This window comes from Catharus ustulatus, chromosome 5 (assembly GCF_009819885.2).
Source record: "Catharus ustulatus isolate bCatUst1 chromosome 5, bCatUst1.pri.v2, whole genome shotgun sequence".
NCBI lineage: Eukaryota > Metazoa > Chordata > Aves > Passeriformes > Turdidae > Catharus > Catharus ustulatus.
Window position 1 is genome coordinate 5,296,460 of NC_046225.1, and position 21,580 is coordinate 5,318,039.

Below are 21,580 nucleotides of genomic sequence, written 5' to 3' on the forward strand. Positions count from 1 at the left end.
CATTCAGTGAAGTGGTCAACCTTCTTTGCATGACCAAGCTAATTTGAGGGGTAAATTAGTAGCTAATGGTTAATTCACTAATCTTAAACACAGTTTTAAATATGCAAAGCAAGAACAATTTTTGAAATCAATGAAAACAGGTATAAGATAGAAGGAGGAGACAAAGCTTTTTTTCACATTTGGATGTTCCCAGTAATTAGTTGTTTAGAGTGAACTGTGGAATCGAAGCAGGAGCACACACTGTTTCCCACAAGGAGTATGTGAGGATATTTCACAGCCCTGCTCAGGTTCAGGATGCATTTCCCTTTCCAGAATGATAAATCTCTCCCCTGACCATAATTGCTAGTTATGTTTTGATCATGAGATGAGTGAGGGCTGTTCATCTGATATTTTGGAATACCATGCCATATATGGGAAGCATACCTTTCCCCAGTATTCACTCTTGGCTTGCTCCAGCTAGGCTTGGGAGTTTCTGCTTGTGGCTTTTTTTAATTGAGTGGAAAAATTCATGAAATAATTGCATTAATAATAATGTTGCTTAGTTGAACTGGGAAGAATGGAGGAAACCAGATGTTAAGTGAGCTGCAGAACTACTGAGTCTTGGTTTCTGAAGGAAAACCCTTCAAATCCTTTATCCCTAACCCTCATAGATGGGGAAAAATTACTTGTAGTGCCACCGTGCAGCTCGTGCTGAATGAATGCAGAGATGAACCCTGCCAGTCATTCCCTCTGTGGCCTCTCCAATTAACATCCTCCCTCTCTCTTTCATGAGTAGTATCTTGTCAGAAAAGAATAATTTCAAAGGCTTCTACTCCACTGTGAAACTTGGCTGAAATTAGCAGATAGATTCTAAAACGGTGCTGAGGAGGCTGAATACTCAGCGTGGTTGTACAGTCCTCATTTCTGTAGGAAAATGAAGGAAAAATTTTCCATGGAAACGTAGCCAGAATGTTGATAGATTGGTGGGATGTAGTCATGTTATGTACCTGTTCTGTCCCTCCCCACGCAGGCCCCAACTCTCAGCTGTCCTTCAGCATCGCGTCCGGGGACAGCGCGGGGCAGTTCGGCATCGACGGCCGCGGGGTGCTGAGCACCCGGCAGCCCCTGGACCGCGAGAGCCAGTCCTTCTACAGCCTCGTGGTGCAGGTGCACGACATGGCCCCGCTGCCCGCCTCCAGGTTCACCAGCACGGCCCAGGTGTCCATCATCCTGCTGGACGTGAACGACAGCCCGCCGAGCTTCATCTCGCCGCGGCTGACCTACGTGCCCGAGAGCACGCCCATCGACACGGTGGTGTTCAAGGCTCAGGCCACCGACCCCGACAGCGGGCCCAACAGCTACATCGAGTACAGCCTGCTCCGCCCGCCGGGAAACAAGTTCAGCATCGGCACCATCGACGGCGAGGTCAGGCTCACCGGGGAGCTCGACAGGGAAGCCGTGGCCAACTACACCCTGACCGTGGTAGCCACAGACAAGGGCCAGCCGTCCCTTTCTTCCTCTACGGACGTGGTGGTCGTAGTCCTGGACATCAACGACAACAACCCGCTCTTTGCCCAAAAGCTGTACAAAGTGGAGGTGGCCGAAGACACGCTGACAGGGACGGATTTGATCCAGGTGTTGGCCACGGATGGAGATGAAGGGACAAACGGGCAGGTCCGCTACGCCATCGTGGGCGGGGATGCCGGCAGCGAGTTCCGGATCGATTCCGTGACGGGGGTGATAACTGTGGCCAAGCCTTTGGACAGGGAGAAGCAGCCCTCCTACACACTGACTGTGCAGTCCTCTGACCGCGGGAGCAGCCCCAGGACGGACACCACGACCGTCAGCATTGTTCTGAAGGATGTTAACGACTTCGTTCCCACATTTGAGCTTTCCCCATACTCTGTGAACGTCCCCGAGAATTTGGAGACACTCCCAAAAGTTATTCTTCAGGTGGGTACATCCAGCAGTAAATATACTCTCACAATTGGCAGCGTGCCTATGTGGTATTAATGCACAGTGTCTTTACTCCAGAATTAAAAAGAGGCAAAACAGTGGAAAAGATGCTTCTTGGCTTTAATTGAATTTAGTCTTTGTTGGCTTGTTTTCCTTTGTTAAGTTAATATTATGCTTTGGAGTTCTGTTTGTGTTTTCCCTGCCTGTCCTCACACCTCCACTGGGACTTTAGGAGTGTGCTCTATCCTCTCATCTCAATTTTCAACTTCCACTCAGCAAATCTCTCAATCTGGTTGTTGCCTACATGGCATGAGGCTGTGTGCCAAATACTGAGAGAGAACTACATGGATTCCAACAGCAGGACATGCAGTGCTTGCTCTCATATGGAGCTTAGTCTGTACCAGGTCATTTTTTTTTTTCAATCACAGCTGACTTATACTTGTAGCATTTGCATTAATTCAGCCTGTTAATTTGGATTATTATCACAGAGCGCTCTTCCTGTATCCCAGTACGATTTTTACAGTGTTTGATGTCTGTTCTGTTTGCATTGCTGGTGCAGGTCGTGGCAAGGGACGATGACCAAGGGCTGAACAGCAAGCTGAGCTACGTGCTGGTGGCTGGCAATGAGGAGGGAGCCTTCACCCTCTCGGACAGCGGGGAGCTGCGCCTGGTGCGGAGCCTGGACCGGGAGGCCAAGGAGCAGTACCTGCTACTGGTCACAGCTGCTGATGCAGGTGAGGCAGCAGCAGAGAGAGCATCCCTTCTGCTGAGGGTGTGTGAGAAATATCATATTCCAGGCAGAAAATCAGTGTTCCCATGGTGATCTGAAAATTTAGTGGATGGAGATTGGGTAGTCATGTTGGATGGAAATCTCTGGAGCTGGGCTTACCTGATGTCAAAGGGAATTTGGTTTCTCGAAATCAGGACTCTTTTCCTGTGTCCTGTTGTCTGCTGTTGGTACAGATTTAGGGAGGTGGATTTTTGCCCTGCAATAATAAGTGGTCCTACTTAAGTTGTAAGAACTTCATTCATGACTACAAAAAATCAATTTAAACAGCAGTGAAACCCTGTATAATGTTGGCATCACAAATGTGCAGAAGTCGCATCAGTGGCCAGCTATGGAGTGCCCAGTTTATCTTACTGAAATCTTAGCCCTGAAAAGAAATAAGAATTTGCATCTCAATATTTTAATATTCTGCTTTGCTCAGCATCCAGTCATATGTTTGCTCCACAATACCAAATGTATTCCAAGTTCTTTCATTTAAAACAGGACGTGAAGTCTTGTTATGAAGATTAATTACACTTTCACTTGAGGTGTCCAAGCCCAAAATTTTGGTTTCAGATTTTGGTGTCAGTTTTATTAACAAAGACATCCTGCATCATACTTTGGACTGATCTCTGCTCTCCCATGGTTTGATGGATTTAATTTACTGCAGAACTTGTTCCTGCTTTCTAGCAGTAAAAATAGAACCAAAGCTGACTTGTTGACAAGTGAATACAGTTTTGTTTTCTGCCATGCTGTGTGCAGTATCTTGTGCCAGTGACAACAGCTATGGCTTATATTTTATATTTTCCTATTGCAGCAGTGCTCAGGTATTCCACAGTCTGAGCGCAGCTGAAGCTGGAAAACACAATTTTAAGGCCTGAGGTGTCATTTGTCTTGTACTTTGGCTGGAGATAATGGTGTGCTTTATGGTTTTACACTGGTTTGGTGTTACTCTGTAGCCTCAAACTGCTCACTTGTGACTTGGACTCGCTTGGGTTTGAGCATCCTTGTGTTCCTTCAGAAGCCAAGCTGGATTTGTCTCAATGTCTCTTTGGTCTCTCAGCCCAAGCTGGCAGAAGTCAGTGAAGGCTGGGCAGAACAAAACATCCAAAGACTGAACTGATAAAAGCTGTGTGATGCAGCCAGAAATTATTGTTCTTCTTGGAAGAGTGATGGGAGCAGAACTCAGCTGTACCCCATGCCTAACACTGTGTATAAGCCAAGAGTCTGACCAGAGCACAGGCTTTACCTGGACTCTGGTTCCTAAAAACCCCACAAAATCCAGGAGATTTAAGCAACAGTTAAATCCAGCAGTCCCAAATGAAAATATTTACTTGTGTTGGGAGATCTCTGAGTTTCAGGTAATCCAGGGAGACATTAATACATGAAGTGTGCATGGGACCTTTGCCATAAGTGGCTGACAAGAACAGCAGCATGTTTTATGAGTTCCTGTGTTTAAACATGTAGGTATCACACTGATTAAACACTGTTTGAAACTTCCTTTTTAAATTTGCTATGTTCTTGTAAAGCTAACTCACAAGTTCCCATGCCCTCCTGCCAGTGTCAGAATGTGCTAGCAAGTGTGTTCAGAAGCAGCTGTTGAGTAGTAACTTTAAGCTAAATGTAACTGCTCTACTGTGCTCCAGTTTACAACCTGACTAATCCACAGCTGGTGTGATTTGGGATAGTTTTCAACCAGGATGCTGAATAACATTAGCTATCATCCTCTGGTTGCACTCGAGACTTGTTCTGAATTCATAGCAGCAAACAGTACATTGAAAACTATGCTAGTCATGGTTTATCTAAAACATCACAGGAAAGTAGAAATCTTCAGTAGAAGCCCGTGGCAAAACCTAACTTGATTTCATGGAAGTGGGATAGGAACCATAGGCATAGTAGATATCCAGGTGGTACCACACTGCTGGTCAGTGCTTGCTTCATTAAATGATGTATTTCCTGCCACACTAGCAAAAAAAGATGGGAATGACACAATCTTGAAACGGACAATAAAAGTATTTGGAGTATTTATGTTCTTGAGCAGCTGCTAAATGTTTATACAAGAAACTCTCACAGGCATGTCCAGCTCTTTGCCTAACATTGCCATTTCTTTTGAGTCTTTTAGTTTGTGTTTGTTTGATAATTCTTTCTTCATGCAGAACAGGTAGGAAGCTGTGCCTCCCCAAGTGCTGAAAAAAGCAGACTTGTCTGAAATTGTCCACATCCACATTATGTTTGAAAATGAATAGAGGAAAAGGTATTATCCTTTGCACTTTGAGGTTGGCTTTTATGAGCTGTAATGAACAGTTTTTCAAGTAGTCTTTAGCAGCCCAAAGAAAAGTCTTGCCATATATAGTGCATCTGATTTAAGGTTTGGTTTGTTTTTTTTTTAACAGATAAAAATCATGGTACACATCCAGATGTAGTTAACTCTGGAAAAGTCCATCAAGAGCAAAATTCTGTCTGTCCAACCCTCTTCCCGTTTTTCTTAGGGTCTGCATCTCGATTTTTATAGGCTGCACTGACTGGTTTAAAACATTTAGAGATGATATCCTGCTCCTGTAGAAGTCTATGCCAACTCTTCCTGTTCTTTCCAGGAAGCAGACACAATACATACTTAGAAGCACCGTTAGACGTAAGAACTAATGGATTCCCAACTTACTTTTGGCTTTCTTCCTGGTCTCCTTATCCTTAATCAAGGATTTCTTGCTTTTCTTATATTTATTTTCACTTCATCAAGTTGTGACTGTGGATTCTTGCTGTGTTACCTTAGCCTGTGTAAGGGAAGTTGCTGGAAGAAGGATGACTTGTAATTTTTCATTATTTCAGTCTCGAGGTGTCCATCCAGTGCACCTTTATAGATTTACAGCACTTTTTGGCAGCAGGTAGGCTGAGTGTAACAGCAGGGGAAGGATTAGGACGTGGTAAAATGCGGAGCCAGCGGGGCTGCGAAGGATGCAGTGCCTGTGCCCTCAGGGATCTCTGCACTCTTCCACTGCACACAGGCGTGCTCTCCCACATTCTCAGGGCATGTGAGAAGGCTTGGGAGTGCTGAAGAGCTGAGTTTCTCCTAAGCACTGGGGACAGGTCAGGTGGGGACTGCTGGCGGGACCATGCGCGCCAGCGGTGGAAATCCGGGCGGTTGTTGGAGAAATGCTTTCCCAAGCAAGAGCTCCCCTCAGGCCCAGAGAAGTCAGTCCTGATATATGCACTGTCCTGGCTCTGGCCCAACTCTTCCTTGGCCTTGGCTGCTAATCCTCCTCCCAGTCCTCTGGGTGGATGGAGGGTTGGTGGAGAGTCTTCCCGACCAGGGAGAACACGGACAGAGCGACTCCCGGCGCTGGGCTCAGTGATTTGTGGCCGTGCAGCCTGCCTCGTGCCCAGTTTCCAAAGGCAGGCTGCACCAGGGGTTTTGATTCCTACCTTGGTTTATCATCACTCTTCCCTCACTTCTGCACTTCCACCGTGCTCTCGCTGCGGCTGGCTCTTGGATCCTAGGCTGCCACTCCAGGCAGGGGGGATTTATGAGGACACACAAAGCATCCATCACTGGGAGCATTCAGCATCTTCCTGAGCTGTACACCTGTGGCTCTGCTCGAGAAATAAAGCATAATTCAACCCCAAAGCTTAACCATCCCAATTTAGAGACCCTCTTGCAGCACAGGCTGTGAGAGCAGAGTGCATGAATTATAAATACAGCGACAGGCAAAGTGATGGACTGTGGAATAACAGGATAGTGTTTGGATTGCAGATGCTGCCCCAGAATGTCTGCTAACATAAACGCCAAGAAACCTACACACAACTATTTGAATGTGTCTTCATGGGTCTGCTTCTACCACATAAATCTGTTCTGCTTTGCTATACCTTTCTTCATGGCAAAATGGTGGGGAAAAGAGACTTTCTACATTTTTTTTTTCACCCCATCTGGTGGGGATGCGGCACTAGGTAAACATTCAACTCTGGCAGCATGACAAGAACTGGTGCAGCTGCTTTTATCATCCCCTCTTTAACTCTTTGAGCAATTTTCTGGACAAATGTTAGCATTCCATCAGTCCTCCTCCTTTTATTTATTGATTGCAGGGATGTGAAGTAGCACATCTGGAAACCTGCTCACTGCCCAGGACTACTGTTTAAATAAACTGCAGCCACCATCTCTTGATTGGGTTGGTCAGAATGGCACGCTGCCACAAAAAACCAAAATCAAATGGTGATGTTTCTAATTAGAAGCTGTGTTCCTGTGTTTTGGGGTTTTTTTATTTTATTTTCTTAAATAATCTATTTACTGATTTAGATAAATAGTCCTGAAAGAAATGAATCAGGGAACTGGTTATTATATTTAGTTAGCTGCTCTTTGTATACATCCCTGGCCTGGATGAAAAACAACCATATGTTTTTTCTTTAGAAAATGTTGGTCCCCGACTTATGCATTCTTTCCTTCAAGAATGTAGGAGGGCAACCAAGCAGAGAGGTTATATCCTTCTCAGGAATTCTCTTCTGAGCTAGGCTTTTGGTTCCCTTCAGTCCTAAAATCAAATGAAAGATGACAGTGCAGTTGTGTTGGTTTTTAACACATTTCAATATATTTCCCAACAACAAAAGGACAACTGTATTTTCTAGGAATGTTGAGAAAGTTTCAAGACTCAGCATTGTCTGAAGTTTAAGTGGCTAGGCTTAAAAGCATGTGTACTCATCCTGTTTCCGTAGCAGACACTGTATTTCTACCTAACATGGAGTCTGCAGAGTGAAAAGATGATGCCTGAAAAAAACAAATATTATTTTTAGAACAAATTTAGCTATTTTTAAATTTTGGTGCTGTCAGAACGAACAAGCAACTCACTTGTTTCAGCTGGAGATGTCCTGTTTGGCAGGTTTTCTATGTCTAAATACACCCATTGCTGAGGCTTTGCTGGGCTAAATGAAGCTGATGTCTGCTCACCTTGGTGCTTAGTAGTTCTTTTCTCTGGTCTTGTTTTATGGCACAGCTGTTTCAAAATGAATGTTGGGTTCTGTCCCAGCTCCATTTATTTCCTTGTATTTATGGTAGCTCTTCCCTGTGTCAATGCTGTCTGCTCTAGTCTAGTTTTAGTGGTTCTCTATTTCATTTGCTTTATTTTTTTTTCTCTTTTAATACTATTGATGCTATGGATACTTCCCTCTTTTAATGCTATATGTTCTTTTAAAACTGTTGATGCAGTAGTTCCTCATGATTTTTTAATTTATTTCTAAATGGTGCCTTGAAAGAACTGAGATGGTGACACTCATCAATGAGTTCATAGTGTTCATGTTGTCTTTAGCACTTTGACATTTTTCCCTAGAAGACCAAAACTCCAGAAGCTGTGTTTGTGGCACTCTGATGTCCCCTGAGGAGTGATTGGCAGGGAGCAGAGCATGTCAGTGTCTATAGGATGTGACACCTTTCCTCCCCAAAGGAGAGGAGGGCTTTAGCCCAACCCCTCAGACAACAATACAGCCCCCAAATTCCATTTGAGGCATTTAGTCCTCTTTTTGGACTTAAAACTTCTAATTTCTACACAGTCCAGTGAGATTCTCTGGGCTGAATCCAAGCATGTAAGTTCCTCTGGGGTGGGGTGCAGGCAGAACTCATATTCAGGTTGACAAAGGGCTCAGGCTGGCCAGCTCAAGCTGAAATATCTGTAAAAACAATAAAAGAATTTCACTCAAATTGAAATAATACATGGCACTTCATTTTCAAACTAGTTTTGTGGGGGAAAAAAGGTATATCTCTTTAAAAAAAACCAGGTTCATTTATTTAAACTGGAAAGCAAGCTTAATATTTAAAAATTTTCAAGTTAGAAGGAATTGTCTGTTTTTCAGTTTTCAAGCCATCACACTTCCTCCCTTACCTCTTCATTCATTCATCTTGCTCTGATTAGTTTGGAACTTCTGCATGAAACTTAATTTTAAATTGTCCTTCTGCTTACATCACTTACCTGTGAAATTGCATTTCATATCTGCTGATGAGATCTCTGAATGTGATCTGTTTTGCAGAAGAATACTTAGAGTAATTGCTGAGCAGTTTATCAGCCTTTGAGAAATACTAAGATTTTTTCCAGCCTCGGTGATCTTAAACCATTTTTTAAATTAAACATTACACCTTATAAATTGTAAGTCTGCTAGCTCGATCTTCAAATACGAAAGTACAATTTCAGGAAGCTTTAATTGCAAGGATAAAACAAGTAAAACATGCACATATGGCCTGAACACTTATCCTGCTGGTTAATCTTCTCTATTTATGCAGGGTGTTTTTCAGGCGTAATTCAAAATCGTGCATTACAGGAATTTCGCTGTGGGATATTCAGGAGTCACAAGCCATCAAAAATTGCCTTAGTCAGCAGTCCCTGCAGGAGCCAGTTTTTTCTGTTTACAGCAATAACTTAGAACAAGGAGGAGTAATTTGGTGGTTTTAAGAAAATGTATTTTTTTAATGGCTCTGCCTTTCTTCTGAGCTGCAGTTCCACTTTCTTCCAATCTCACTTCTGTCACCAGAGCCCTGGGGTGGGGCACATGGCCATGCCCACTCTTCCAGCACCACTTGCTTTTTGCATGCAATGGGAGATCATAAAATGGTTTGGGATGGAAGAAATCTCATCAAATAATAACCCACTGCCACAGTTAGGGGTACCTTCCTTTGGACCAGGTCACTCCAAGCCCCATCCAAACTGTCCTGGGACCCTTCCAGGGATGGGGCACCCACAACTTCCCTGGGCAAGCTGTGCCAGAGCCCTGCTACCCTCACAGGGAACAATTTCTTCCTTGCACCTTTACAACCTGTCATATGCCATGATTTTATGATCATTAAGTTCAGCATTTTCCTTGACTGTTGTTTTTAAACATTTGGTAGAAGGCAGGATCTTTGGAAATGAATGCATTTCTGTGCAGTATGTATGTGTGAGATTGTTGAACATCTTGAAGCTGTGCTAAATATATATTTTTTCTTTATTGCATGTGTTTTGTTCTCAGTCTGTGTTTGTGTTCCTGTAGGTCTGTAACAGTGCTCCAGCTTTTTTTTTTTTTTTACCTCTCTGGGTTAACAGCTGCAGGAAGCTGCTCCTGATCAGAGGAAGAGAGCAGGGATAGGGAAATGTGTACATGCACCAGAGGCCTTAAAATTTCCTCTCTGTGTGCCTGCAAGTCCTGTTCTTTCAACAGCATATTAAATCTGTTGTCATGTGATGCTGCCCCTGTCCTGGAGCTCCAAAGCTTGATGAATTCATAGGTTGGACTCTGGTCTAGGGATTAATTAATTAATTAATTAATTTTATTATTTTATTTTCACTTTTTTTTATGTTCTCAAATTTAGTTCAGTTTGCTCCCAGATTGTTTAGGCTGTTAGATGGGGGATGCTATTGACTTTTCTGATACCTGATGTCATACAGAAAGTCCCTGTTGTTTGGGTTTTTTAATTATTTTTAGATAATCCTTGCAAAACTACAGATCTGTCCCAATTATCAATCTATTCCTGTAGTTTTTGAAGGTCAAGTTCTGTCAAATCAACTTTGGGATCAGCTTCTACTTCATACCTAATTATGAGATGAATTGGAATTTGGCACACTCAGTAATTTTGAAAATCTGAGTTTCCTCCATGGTCTCTTTCAGTCACCCTCTGAACTGATTGAGAGTAGGATTGCTTCTAACTTTTTTAATATCTTTCATTAGCCACTTCTTTCAGCTTTTGTCTCAAAATAATCTAGGTTCACCAGGTTTTTTTAAGACTTAGCATGACAGCCTGTGGTGAAAAATTGAGTAAGAAGAAAACAAAGCACAGTCAACATAACCAGCCAGGACAAATACTTGTGGTGCAATCTTGTGAAAAGGACTACTTTTTCTCATTTCACAGACACAGTTTCTTCTGTGTTCTTGGAAAATTAGTTAAAGCTATCCATGTTCCAAATCAAGCTTCGTGTGCACTAGAAATGCAGAGTGTAATACAGGCTATTTCACTTAATCTAGCTCTGTGTTTATTTTAAAACTCACCAGTTGAGTGAGGCTCAGCACACTCCATCTGCATTTAAATGCCTTTAGAAAGATTGGCCACTTTATTGTGAGAAAGGCCTTGTTTACTTGAGTGAAAAAGTTAATTCTCTGTGATAACACACACAACTCCTGGCCCTGGGGCTCATTCACTGAGTGTTTGACTGGAGAAGTGAAATCCACTTTGTTGCAAAGCAACACATTTCACTGAGGCAAAAATTCCATTTCTGTTAAATCGCTTTCCAATTTTCAGGATAATGATGTGTTTAATTTAGCACAAAACATGGTGAACTGCCTGCAGGATGAGTCTTGATTAGTCATTTAGATTAATTTTATTTAATTTTAATCCTTTTTTTTTTTTCATTTTAGTGAAATTTATCTGTGGGTTTTTGCTTAAGTTTATTGTTCATTTTCTAGCATGTGATTGTGATATTTTAATGCTGGCAAAAACTTCTGAGTTCCTGGTTTTTGAAAGGAATGATGGTTTTACTATCTGCTGTGCTAAGCATGGTGCAGACAGGACCTAGAAACCATTAAGGCTTCAAACAATATGTGGATGGTGTGCTGGACACATTCTCCTATTTCTAATTTTTACTGTGAGCCAAACAGCACCACACAGCCGAGATAATTTCCAATAGCATCATCTTTTCCTGAGCTTTCTTGAAGAGCCTGAATGGCTTTGCAAGTTTCCTTTCGTGGCTTTTTCTTGCTGCTCCAGTGCTCTGAGTGCTGTGATCATTCCCCAGTCACCCAGATGGGGTGAGGAGAGCTGGATATGTACCAGAGCAGACACTGCCATGTGCTGGGGGATTCCAGGGAGCCCAAACAGCCCAAACAGGGAACCCAAACAATTCACCTTCCCCATTCCCCAGAACAAGGGACATGGTGCTCCCATGGATAGACCAAGGCAGAAGTGGAAGCAGTCTTTGGGAGCATCCCTGGTGGGTGACTTTGTGTCTTTGAAGCATCAGGGCAATGTGTGGCTTGTGGTGAGCTCATCCAGAATGGTGTGTTGACCTCTCTTTGCTGGTTGTTCAGCATTTGAAAATAGAGATTGTCAGGTTAAATGGTATTTCTCCTCACTGTTGCCTTCCTTCATTTATTTTCCTTTTTTCTGCTTGAATTACTGCACAAAACCAATGTTTTTCATCCCACCTCTGCTGGGCAGAGAGGGGAAAAAATTGAGAGCGCTTGTTGCAAATCTTAAGGTAAAAAAAATTGCAAATACCATCATATTTTTTGTGGTGGTCAGCCTCAGGCAAGCCTGGGTGAATGGAGCAGAAAACCTGCTCGTGGTTCTTCACCATCTAGCTGGGACAAGAGACATCCAGTGCTGCCTGACCCACATTCCCCATGGCTGTTTCAGGACACGCTTCCCCAGTGTCCCATGGAGAGAGGGGAGCCAGCCCAAGCTGGCCTCTCATAACCTCTCTCTGCAACTCACCCTCCACCACAGCCTCCCAGGAGCAGGCTCCCAAGCTCTGCTCCTTCTCTTCATCCCCAGACACATGTTTACTTGCAGATGTAAGCAAAAAAAAAGCTGAAACTTTTGGAAGAACATCCGTGGGAAGCAATTTTCCCCCTGAACTCAGCGTTACTACTTTGACACTCTCCCAGGTTAATCTCTGTTTCAGCAGTGACGTGTGTGGACGTTTGTGGGACTGTCTGCTTAGTGTATATGTACAGCTGCCACCTAGAAAATAAACTGTGCAGTTCACAGAAACAGACCTCAGTGCACAGATGGGAAATGCACAGTTATAATGACAATAATATATGGATGGCACCATCTTATAAATTTTAAAGATTTGATACTCACTGAACAGGAAGAGCCAATTCAATCTCTACCATATAGCCAATTTTATGTTCTTTCATTATTCATCATTTGGTTCCTTCACTCCATCTTTCTAGAAAGCTTTTTTTTCCAACAGGGATATTCTAAGACTTTGTGAGACATAGTATTTTGGGATTTGGAAAAAAAACCCTACTAGTTGTATAACACTAGAGAAATACTCTAAATGAGGAGTGTCTGACAAAGAAATGTGTGCTGCTTCTGCTGAAAAGTAGTTCAGGCTATCATGAAAAATCATAGAAATTTTTAATGCAGGCTCACTAAGGGAAGAGTGTATATTTCTTTGTGGCTTTAGCCCTCAGGGCTGTTTTTAAAAGTACTCAGAGGCTTGTGTGGCTGTGTACAGCAATTTTAGGTAGGTTGTAACATGTCTGGTTTATTAAGAATGGTTTGGGGTCATCTTGTGTGTTTGGCTAATATTGCAGAACTTACACTACACTTCCTGCACTTATTCATGCAAAATATTAAGAGCAGTTTGAATGGAATAGGGGTGATGCTCTACCATAATAAGAATTAACTGACGTGGGGAAGATCTGCTATTGAGGCAAAACGAAGAAATCTGGGAACTCAGCCTGGCTGTGGAAACTACTTCTCCCACCACAAATATGACATGTACATTTTATGAAACCTGCTTATTACCAAGGGCCAAATTCTGTGGTCCTTTTGCAAGCACAGCTTTCGCTGGAAGTTCACTGAGGACGGTAGAATTTGGCCCCGAGCTATTTCTTTTCCATATGAAATTACTTCATTTGTAATTTCCTCTTCTTATATTTCTCAGTAACTGCAGAAATGTGAGCTAGTCGTTTAATTTCAACCGAGTAAAAGCTTTGAGGACTCTCTGTGAAATTGCAACTTTGTCTTTCGGTGTAATAGAATAAAGGAGTGAATTTGTGGACGTGATATTTTACTTGGAGGGCAAAAAAAACCCATATCTGGATAACTCCACAGACAGGAAACCAATGTAAATACGTGAGTTTTTCCATCCAAGTAAGATGAGAAAGGTTTGGGGTTTAGAACCGAGGAGCAGCGACTTGGGATGTTACAAACAGCTGAATTAATATGGGACTTCTGGGATGGCTCTGTGAGCACTCTGCAGCCACAGGCTGACGCTGATGAGGTCTGGGTTACTTACATTACCCCAGCTAATTTGGTTGCTGTGGTGCTTGGCTGGCACAGCCCCTTCCCTGGGGCTGACACAAATGAGCCCACACCACACTGCATGGTGCCTCCTGGACACTCAGGGAGGAAGGGGAATTGGAGAATATGGATTGGGGAACCAGGCAAAGGTTGGGATCTAAAGGCGCTGCCACCTCTGTTCATTTCTGTGGCTAAACCCACAGCTGAATTTTCTGGCCTTGGCTTTGTCTTAGCAAATACATTTGAAACAGTGAGTTTCAGGTTTTAGCTGTGAGTTAGCTTTCTTTTCCGGGCTGAACTGCATTACCGATGCTCTTTGAATGTGACTTGCCCAAGATTAATTCCTGAATTATATATAAATTGTTTAATCAGCTGCGAAACTTTACAACTTTCAACCTTTCATTTCATTAGCTGCGAGATGAATGTCAATAAAATGCGTTTGGAAGGCCAGAGCTTGATGACACACGCAGCAAACGCCGCTGAGGACTCTCTCTCGTTTAATGCAGTAATAATAAACACTTCACAGGCAATATTTCAGCAATCAAGAACACTTTTGCAGCCTTTTCTATCTATATGTGTTTGGCTAAATGACAAAATCGTGAGGTAAAAAAAAAAAAAAAAAAAGGGTTAAAAAATGAGTCAGACTTATTGCCTTAATGTAACCTTCCTGGCTGAAAGCGTATTAATTGGCAGGGTGAATTACCTCAGACTAGAGCAGAGAAAGGCCTCTATTGTGTGATGTGAAACCTATACTCCTTGGCTTGCCTGTTCTTTCCTCGGTGTTATGATCCTTCCCCTCTGATCAGCAGCCTCCAGACCCAGCTTTGTGAGATTTATAACACCTCTCTATTGGAACCTCTGTCATTCAGCCCATTTGGGCATTAAACCACATTACTGCAAAGCGTTCTGTGGTGAAAAATCCTCCTTCCCATGCTGAGGCTGCTCCCTGCATCGCTTCTTCAGCCTTCAAGGGTTAACACACAGGAGAGCGGGTTGTTATTTCTCCTTTTATGTAAGAACTTGGTGTTTGAGCCCTTTGCTGGGAGCAGATGAGAGCCAGGAGCAGAGCCTGCCTCCTTCCCACCCTGAGGCTGAGCTCCAGCACTAACCCTGGGTAGCAGTGACCCAATCATCCGCGGGGCTGGAAGGGCTGGAGCGGTCACACGGGGCAGCCTGTGTTCCATCAAGTGACAGCTCCGTGCAATTTCCAAGGATTCCACCACTCTCTGGCCCAAAGCATTTCATTATCCTGGCTTTTCTTCCACTCCAGCAAGTGCTGAATTGTTGTATCTGAGATGGAAGGGGAAAGCAGTGCAGTCTTGGGTAAAACAGGCACAGTCATCAATTGTCTTTTGAGTAAAAGGGGCCATAACTGAAGTGTTTTTATCTGCTATCACTTTTTTCCTTCTCCTTCCTATGTATTCAAAGAAAGGAATGATGCCTTTTTTTCCAGGGCAGGAATTTGGTTAGCAGAAGATGTCTTGCTGATTCTTGGCTGAAAAGAAGTGTAATGAATGGACTGACAAAACTAACATGAACTTGTAAAAGTCTTCATTGTCTTTTTTTTTGTATTTGACAAAGGAAGAGCTTAGGAGGACAAATGCTGAGAGATTGCACATGAATAAACATGCTATTTCATGCTTGTTGCTGCTCATCAGAGTTAAGTTTAGAACAACAAGGAGGATGAAAGCCCTGGGTTAAATAAGTTCAGTCTGATTTCCCGTAAGCCACTATCCCATTGGAGCGAGCATTATTTGCTGCTATAGATGGTTGCTTCTATGGACAGAGTGAGTCTGGAGACTCATTGCAACCTTCTCAGCCGCTGCCAGAAGGTCTCCCCAGGTCAGGGGTGCGACCAGCAGTGGAAAAGCCATGTGGAAAGCTGGGGTTTGCCACTGTTCCCACTCTATTTGTTCTGCGGATGAATAAATTGAGGGCTGGAGTCTTCACGTCTGTCAGCATGCCACCTTTGAAGGTCTTCTTGCAGAGGAATAGGAAAGTCAACCACATCTTCAAATTGGTCCTAATTGTTACAGGAAGGCTTTCTGAGCTGTTCCAAGACCATCTTTTTCCACTGAGCTTGTATTACAAAATATTTCTGGAATTAGGTGGAACAAGAAAAATAAAAATTTTTTTTTTTTTTTTTTTTTTTTTTTTTTTTTTTTTTTTTTTTTTGGTCTTTCACAACTTGTACTTTATGTCAGGATGACTTTGAAGCAGACCTGACCCTGTCCTCTGTGTCGAGCTGGCTTTCCTGCTCTGCGAGCTGTGACACGCTCAAGCGCTGGGCTCTAAATCGGGGCTGGCAGACCTCTGATGAGCATGCTGGTGTTTGTAACCTCTAGCACTTTGTATCCCCCCTTTCCCTCAGGATCTCCTGCCCTCACTGGCACTGGAACCATTGCTGTCAGAGTGGATGATGTCAATGACAACGTCCCCACGTTTGCCTTTAACATGTATTTGGCCACTGTTCCGGAGGATGCTCCCACGGGGACGGATATTTTGCTCGTAAACTCCTCGGATGCTGATGCTTCTACAAATGCTGTTATTAGGTAGGTTATTACTGTTGCTCCATGTGACACTGCCTCATGTCTTGCCTGAAGATTTCCTTTTCCCCAGTGTCCATCACCAGCGTGCCTTAGAGCTGTGAGACAAAATAGAACAGCTTTATGTGTGTAACTAAATTACTGGGACAAATCTGTCTTTTTGTTGCTTATAGGCTTTTAGAGTTGTATTGAGGACAAATAGAGTTGTGGAGTTACTTAATTTTTTTACTGAGTGAAAAGCAAACCAGTTTAATTTGCACCTGCACCCACTACCTGCCTTGCTGCTGCATTCACACCTTTTCATGTAGTGAGCAATTTTCACTGAAAGCAGATGTGCTCCTTGAGTGAAGCTTTGGTCAATTAATGTCTTCTGTTTAGCATGAAAATTACCCAAAGTAAGACATAAAGCTTATGCCATTCATAAAACTGGTAAAAAGTTGGAATTTGGCATTTTTGGACTGCATGCCAAAGGGTTTGCAGGGCTCAGTTGATGGAACTTAACTGGGCACTGAAAATTCCACAGAGAAGAGTAATGAAGATGCTGAGGGGCAGAGACAAGCTGAACATTATCCACTGAGGACACATACACTGTGAATGGAATGCAAAGCAAATTTGTGATAGTTCTTAATCTGACCACATTTAACTATTGTGGCTGCAAGCATCACTGTTTCCAAACTCACAAAGCAGGATATAAAAATACCATCCTTATTTACCTTTGTTAGTTCAACTCAGTTCCTTCTTCAGAGAGCATAAGAATACCACAGTGTCACTTTTTTTTTTAAATGAAGTAAAATAGAACAGAACTATGTTATGGCAAAGCAATGTCCATAAAATACTGAAATATTTTCTTTCCACCTAGCTACAAGCCAAAAATAGAAGCTTGACGTTTAGACATCTTTAGATATTTGAAAATCATCCAAAATTGCCATTTATTAAATTGTGAAACAGTGAAGCTTTTAATTCTGTTCACTCATAGTCTAAGAAACTATTTCTGGCAAGCTCCTTTATAAAAAAAGAATTCCATGCAAAGCATGAATGACTGTAATGATTACATCCCATAATCAGAAATTATCAGAGTGCTCTTGGATTTCTTTAGTGTGGTTAAATTGCTTTAATATCTCTACCATTAGTCTTTGTCATTCACTCAGTACCTCATCATAGAATTAGTTGATAAAAAATATTTTTCCCCTTCATAAGTAGCTATTAAAACATTGTTTTCAGGTTTTGTTTTACACTCTGTAGGCTCAGGAAGAGACTTTGTTTTTCTTGGACAGAACTTGTCCAGATTCAGCATTTAAAGTAGATCTTAAAGTATGACTGGTATTACAAAACTGGTGAAAGCCAGAAAGACCAGAACATGTGCAGTCATCTTGTCAGAGGTGCTGAGCACTCAGAAACTCCTTTTCAGTCTTGGTAGAGTCTGTTCAAAATTAAACCTTTGGTTTCCAAAAGGGATATTTAAAATCCTTGGCTAACATTCTCATGTAAAGTCAAAAAATGTGCTGTGTTTCAAAAGAAGTGTTTAATCTTCTGCAAAACTGCCACCTGTCCATACATGCCAACTCTGGTTCTCCTGTTTCTGGTGATAACCTGTGAAGTCATTAAAGGAGGGTGATGGGGTTGTAAATGGCAATGCACACTTGAGCAGTCCTGTTACAGACAGCAGAAATAAGAGTCAAAAGGCCAAATTTTAAGTGTTTGGATCAAATTCCTTTTACGCCCCTTGCCACCATTACAGTTTCAAGGGGTTTTTGGTTTTGGTTTTGTTTAGTTTGTTTTGGGTTGAGTTTGGATTTTTTGCAGTTATGTTGAGACATTTGTACACTGTCCAGTTGGTTTACATTCAGATATAATTCAGAATATCTTATGACAAATGTATAATGTCTTTATTATTTCCTTTTTAAAAAAAGAATAAATTCATGGGTTCTTTCCAGTGCTAACATTTGAGCCTCTACATATATGTGGAAACACAGAAGAGAAAATTTCTGTCTCTGCAATACCCCACTCAGGGTTAAATCACTGCAAATCACAGATGAAATGTGCCTGGTGCTGCTGTTTAGGGAGATTTAAGTGGTGCTTTAGGCTTTGTGCACATTCTTTCTATTCTAGGTGCACAGTGCTATGGCTGGAGAATAATTGCATATGGCCATCACATTATATCATAATTAAGCAATTAAAGTGTGCTCGTGGCATTGTGTAGAGATTAATGACTGAGCAGGAGAAGTTGCCACAGTTTATTACACAGGCTGGCTCTCAACCCTCTCAGTGCAGCCTCTGGGCTGTGTTACTGCTGCTGTCAGAACCTGTTCTGGTCTTAAAGAGGTGAAGATAGGAATATTAGTCTCTTTCATTAAAGCCACTTTAGTCCTTCATAGAATCATTCCTCAGAAAAGCTGATGCTGTGCTCTAGCAGAGGAGCAGTGCCAACCACAGCTGTGTTAGGTTATGATACTGAATATGAGAATTGTTCATTTGAGCCAGTTTTTGTTTCCATTGTTTTCTCAAAAATCCATTATCTGAATTATTAAAAAAAGGTAATATTAACCAAGCACCTTTAAAAATACGTCTTTGAGATTCATTCTGTATGAACATAAGCTAGATAAGCATTCCAAGAGAAAGGATAGACCTGGTAGGAAGCCAGAGGTAGCCTCTACAATGTGCCTGCAGTGAGCACACAGTTCTTAACCAGATTACACAGGGATGTGTGCACACACACATGCACCCACTGAGGATCAAACTCTGGTCCCAATTAGCCTCTGTTAACAGAGCTCTGTGGTTACTAATTTGCTATGAATTACTGTAAATTAACATTGAAATCTTGAATAGCAAAACTGAGTGTAAGGAAACAATATGGATATTAAATGTTCATTTTATTTTGTAGAACTGTCATAGTTTTATTTCAAAAAGCAGTACTTTTTATGATTATGTTCAGCAGGTTCAGTGAAGAGCTACATCAGCCTTTTGGAGTAACAGTTAAGGCATTAGCCCAGGGAAATCAGCACTAAAGGATGCCTCCAGTAGGCAGTTTTCAGAGTATGTCCAATGGCGTCTTCAAATATCCAAAGGCTTAAGTCAGCTCATGTATTAGAAATCTGTGTTAAACAGCTATGGAAGTCCCTGGAAATGTCATTTTTGAACTTTGAAAAAGTGAAACAGTGAAGGCAGATGGAGAGTCAGAAGAAAATCTGACTGTCTGTATTGATACCCATCAGCATGGTGGTCTGAAGAGTACAGACAATGGTTATTACCTTAAGGCAGCAAACTGCCTTTTGAGATGCTGATCCAATCTGTCTTCCTTGGTTTTCCTCTCCAAACAGCTACAGGCTCATGGGTGGCAATTCACAATTCACCATCAACCCTTCTACGGGGCAGATCATCACCAGCGCCCTCCTGGACCGAGAGGAGAGGGAGAACTACACCCTGGTGGTGGTGGCCAGCGATGGGGGCTCGCCCAGGGCTCTCTCCAGCTCCACCAGCGTGCTCGTGTCCGTGGCCGACGTCAACGACAACCCACCCAAATTCCAGCACCACCCCTACGTCACCCACGTCCCCTCGCCCACCGCTGCAGGTAACCTGCTCTCTGCAAAAAGCACTCCCACAAACAGAGTCATGGAGTGCTTTGGGTTGGAAGGGACTTTAGAGATCATCTAGCAGCAACCCACCTGCCATGGGCTGGGATGTCTTCCACTAAATCAAATCCCATCTCAACCTGGCTATGAACTCTTCAGAGATGGGCATTCACAGCTTCTCTGGGCAACATCTTAATGAAATATAAACCAGAAATGTTTCTGTGATGTTCCTCTGCAGCTGTTTTCCTGGTATTATCCTTGTGCTGCATGGCAATGAGGAATAACAAACCTTAATTTGCCGTCCACGATTTAGCAGGTTTTTTCTATCGTGTTCCTCCCTTCCAAATTCAATTATGTTCCTGTAGTTACATAATGTAGATGTACTGTAAATGATCTCCCACTCTAAAAAGTTATTGTTTTGCCAGGGTTAGGAAGGCAATGGCCTGTTTTTATTTCTGAAAGTCTCCTCTGAGCAATTCCTAAACAGGATTTTGATAACCTCTTCCAAAAATGCCATGCCTATGTCAAATGTTAATTACGTTGCCTTTCCTTGAGCCAAGTGATGAAGTAAAATAAAATAAAAGTAATCAAGCAGCAATCTTGCTTTTGTGGAGCCTACACCCAAATTAAAGTTACTTCACTCAACACAGGAGTTAATTCCTGGTTCAGTCCATGTTCACATACTTGGATATGTGATGCCTACAGAGACAATTCCATGACAAATGGTTTACAAAACAAATTCTCCTTTAACAGAAAATAAAATCTTATTTCCATGTCTTAGATTTTGTTTCTTAATTTTAAACAATTGCAAATACTTTTCCTTGTTATGGAAGAATGAATTTGTTTACAATTCTTCTCCGTTTCCAGAGCAACATTATGAAATTGTTTTATTATTAAATTGGTGAAACTTCATGTAATCTGACTAATGCCTTTGTCTGGTTGGTTTTGGGGTGTTTCTTTAACTTCTTTTCTTGAGGAGTAAAGGAGTACACATAGGTTGACCTGATGTTTTCTGGCACTATCTTTTTGGGTGCTTTTTGTATGAAATCTCTTGAAACTAGAAACCTGAGCTATGTTTACTCTGTTTTTAACTTAGCAAAAACCTGGGGATGTATCCACTTTCTTATTTACAACTTTCTTTTCTTTTCAATATTTTTAATTGAATTTTAAAAGGGGAACTAGTAATAATATTAATAGAATAATATGAATCACTGAAGCACAAAAATCTTCATTTTTTCCTGTCCCATTTCTCACAGGAGTTTGAATATTGTTCTTGTCTAAATATTCCTGCCCTTGGAGTTCAAATCACTGCACATGACAAATAGTGACATGAAGTACAGATTTAAGGGTTGCTGTCAAAGTCATTCCTGCCTGTAAATGATTTTCCCTTAAGAGGTTGAAAACAGCATGAATTTTATACAAACCTGGGTATTTTCTAAACTTCAGTAACAGTAAAACATCAACAGTGTTCTCCAAATTGGTTGGACAGTGTCAAATTTGAAGGACGTGCCGTGCATTGGATCTGTAAAGTCTGGTGAGGAAGAACACCCTGGGTTTTCCTTGCAAGTCAGCAAATGTAGAGGATAATGCAAATGGTGCCCATACAGCCAAGCTTATTGTGAAGCATAAATTCCAGAGACCTGAAAAGTCTGAGTGTAATCATAGTGTTGCAATACTGTGCAGTAGTTTTGTATTTCTGTTTTACCAGTGTGCTTTTAAAAATGCAGTCCTCTTAGTTGCTGTTCCTTGGAATGCTCTTAGAAAATTAGAAGTAAGGGGCTAGTAGGGA

The 21,580-nt window shown here is 42.1% G+C and overlaps 1 protein-coding gene across 1 annotated transcript in view; it reads left to right on the plus strand.

Annotated features, from left to right (window-relative positions):
* The window catches only part of FAT4 (FAT atypical cadherin 4), a 117,491-nt gene that overhangs the window by 66,584 nt on the left and 29,327 nt on the right, over positions 1–21,580 (plus strand). Inside the window, exons 5-8 of the mRNA XM_033060977.1 lie at positions 1,010–1,932; positions 2,495–2,669; positions 16,048–16,228; positions 19,540–19,790. Coding sequence (XP_032916868.1) covers positions 1,010–1,932; positions 2,495–2,669; positions 16,048–16,228; positions 19,540–19,790 — 1,530 coding nt within the window. The remainder of the gene's footprint in view (positions 1–1,009; positions 1,933–2,494; positions 2,670–16,047; positions 16,229–19,539; positions 19,791–21,580) is intronic.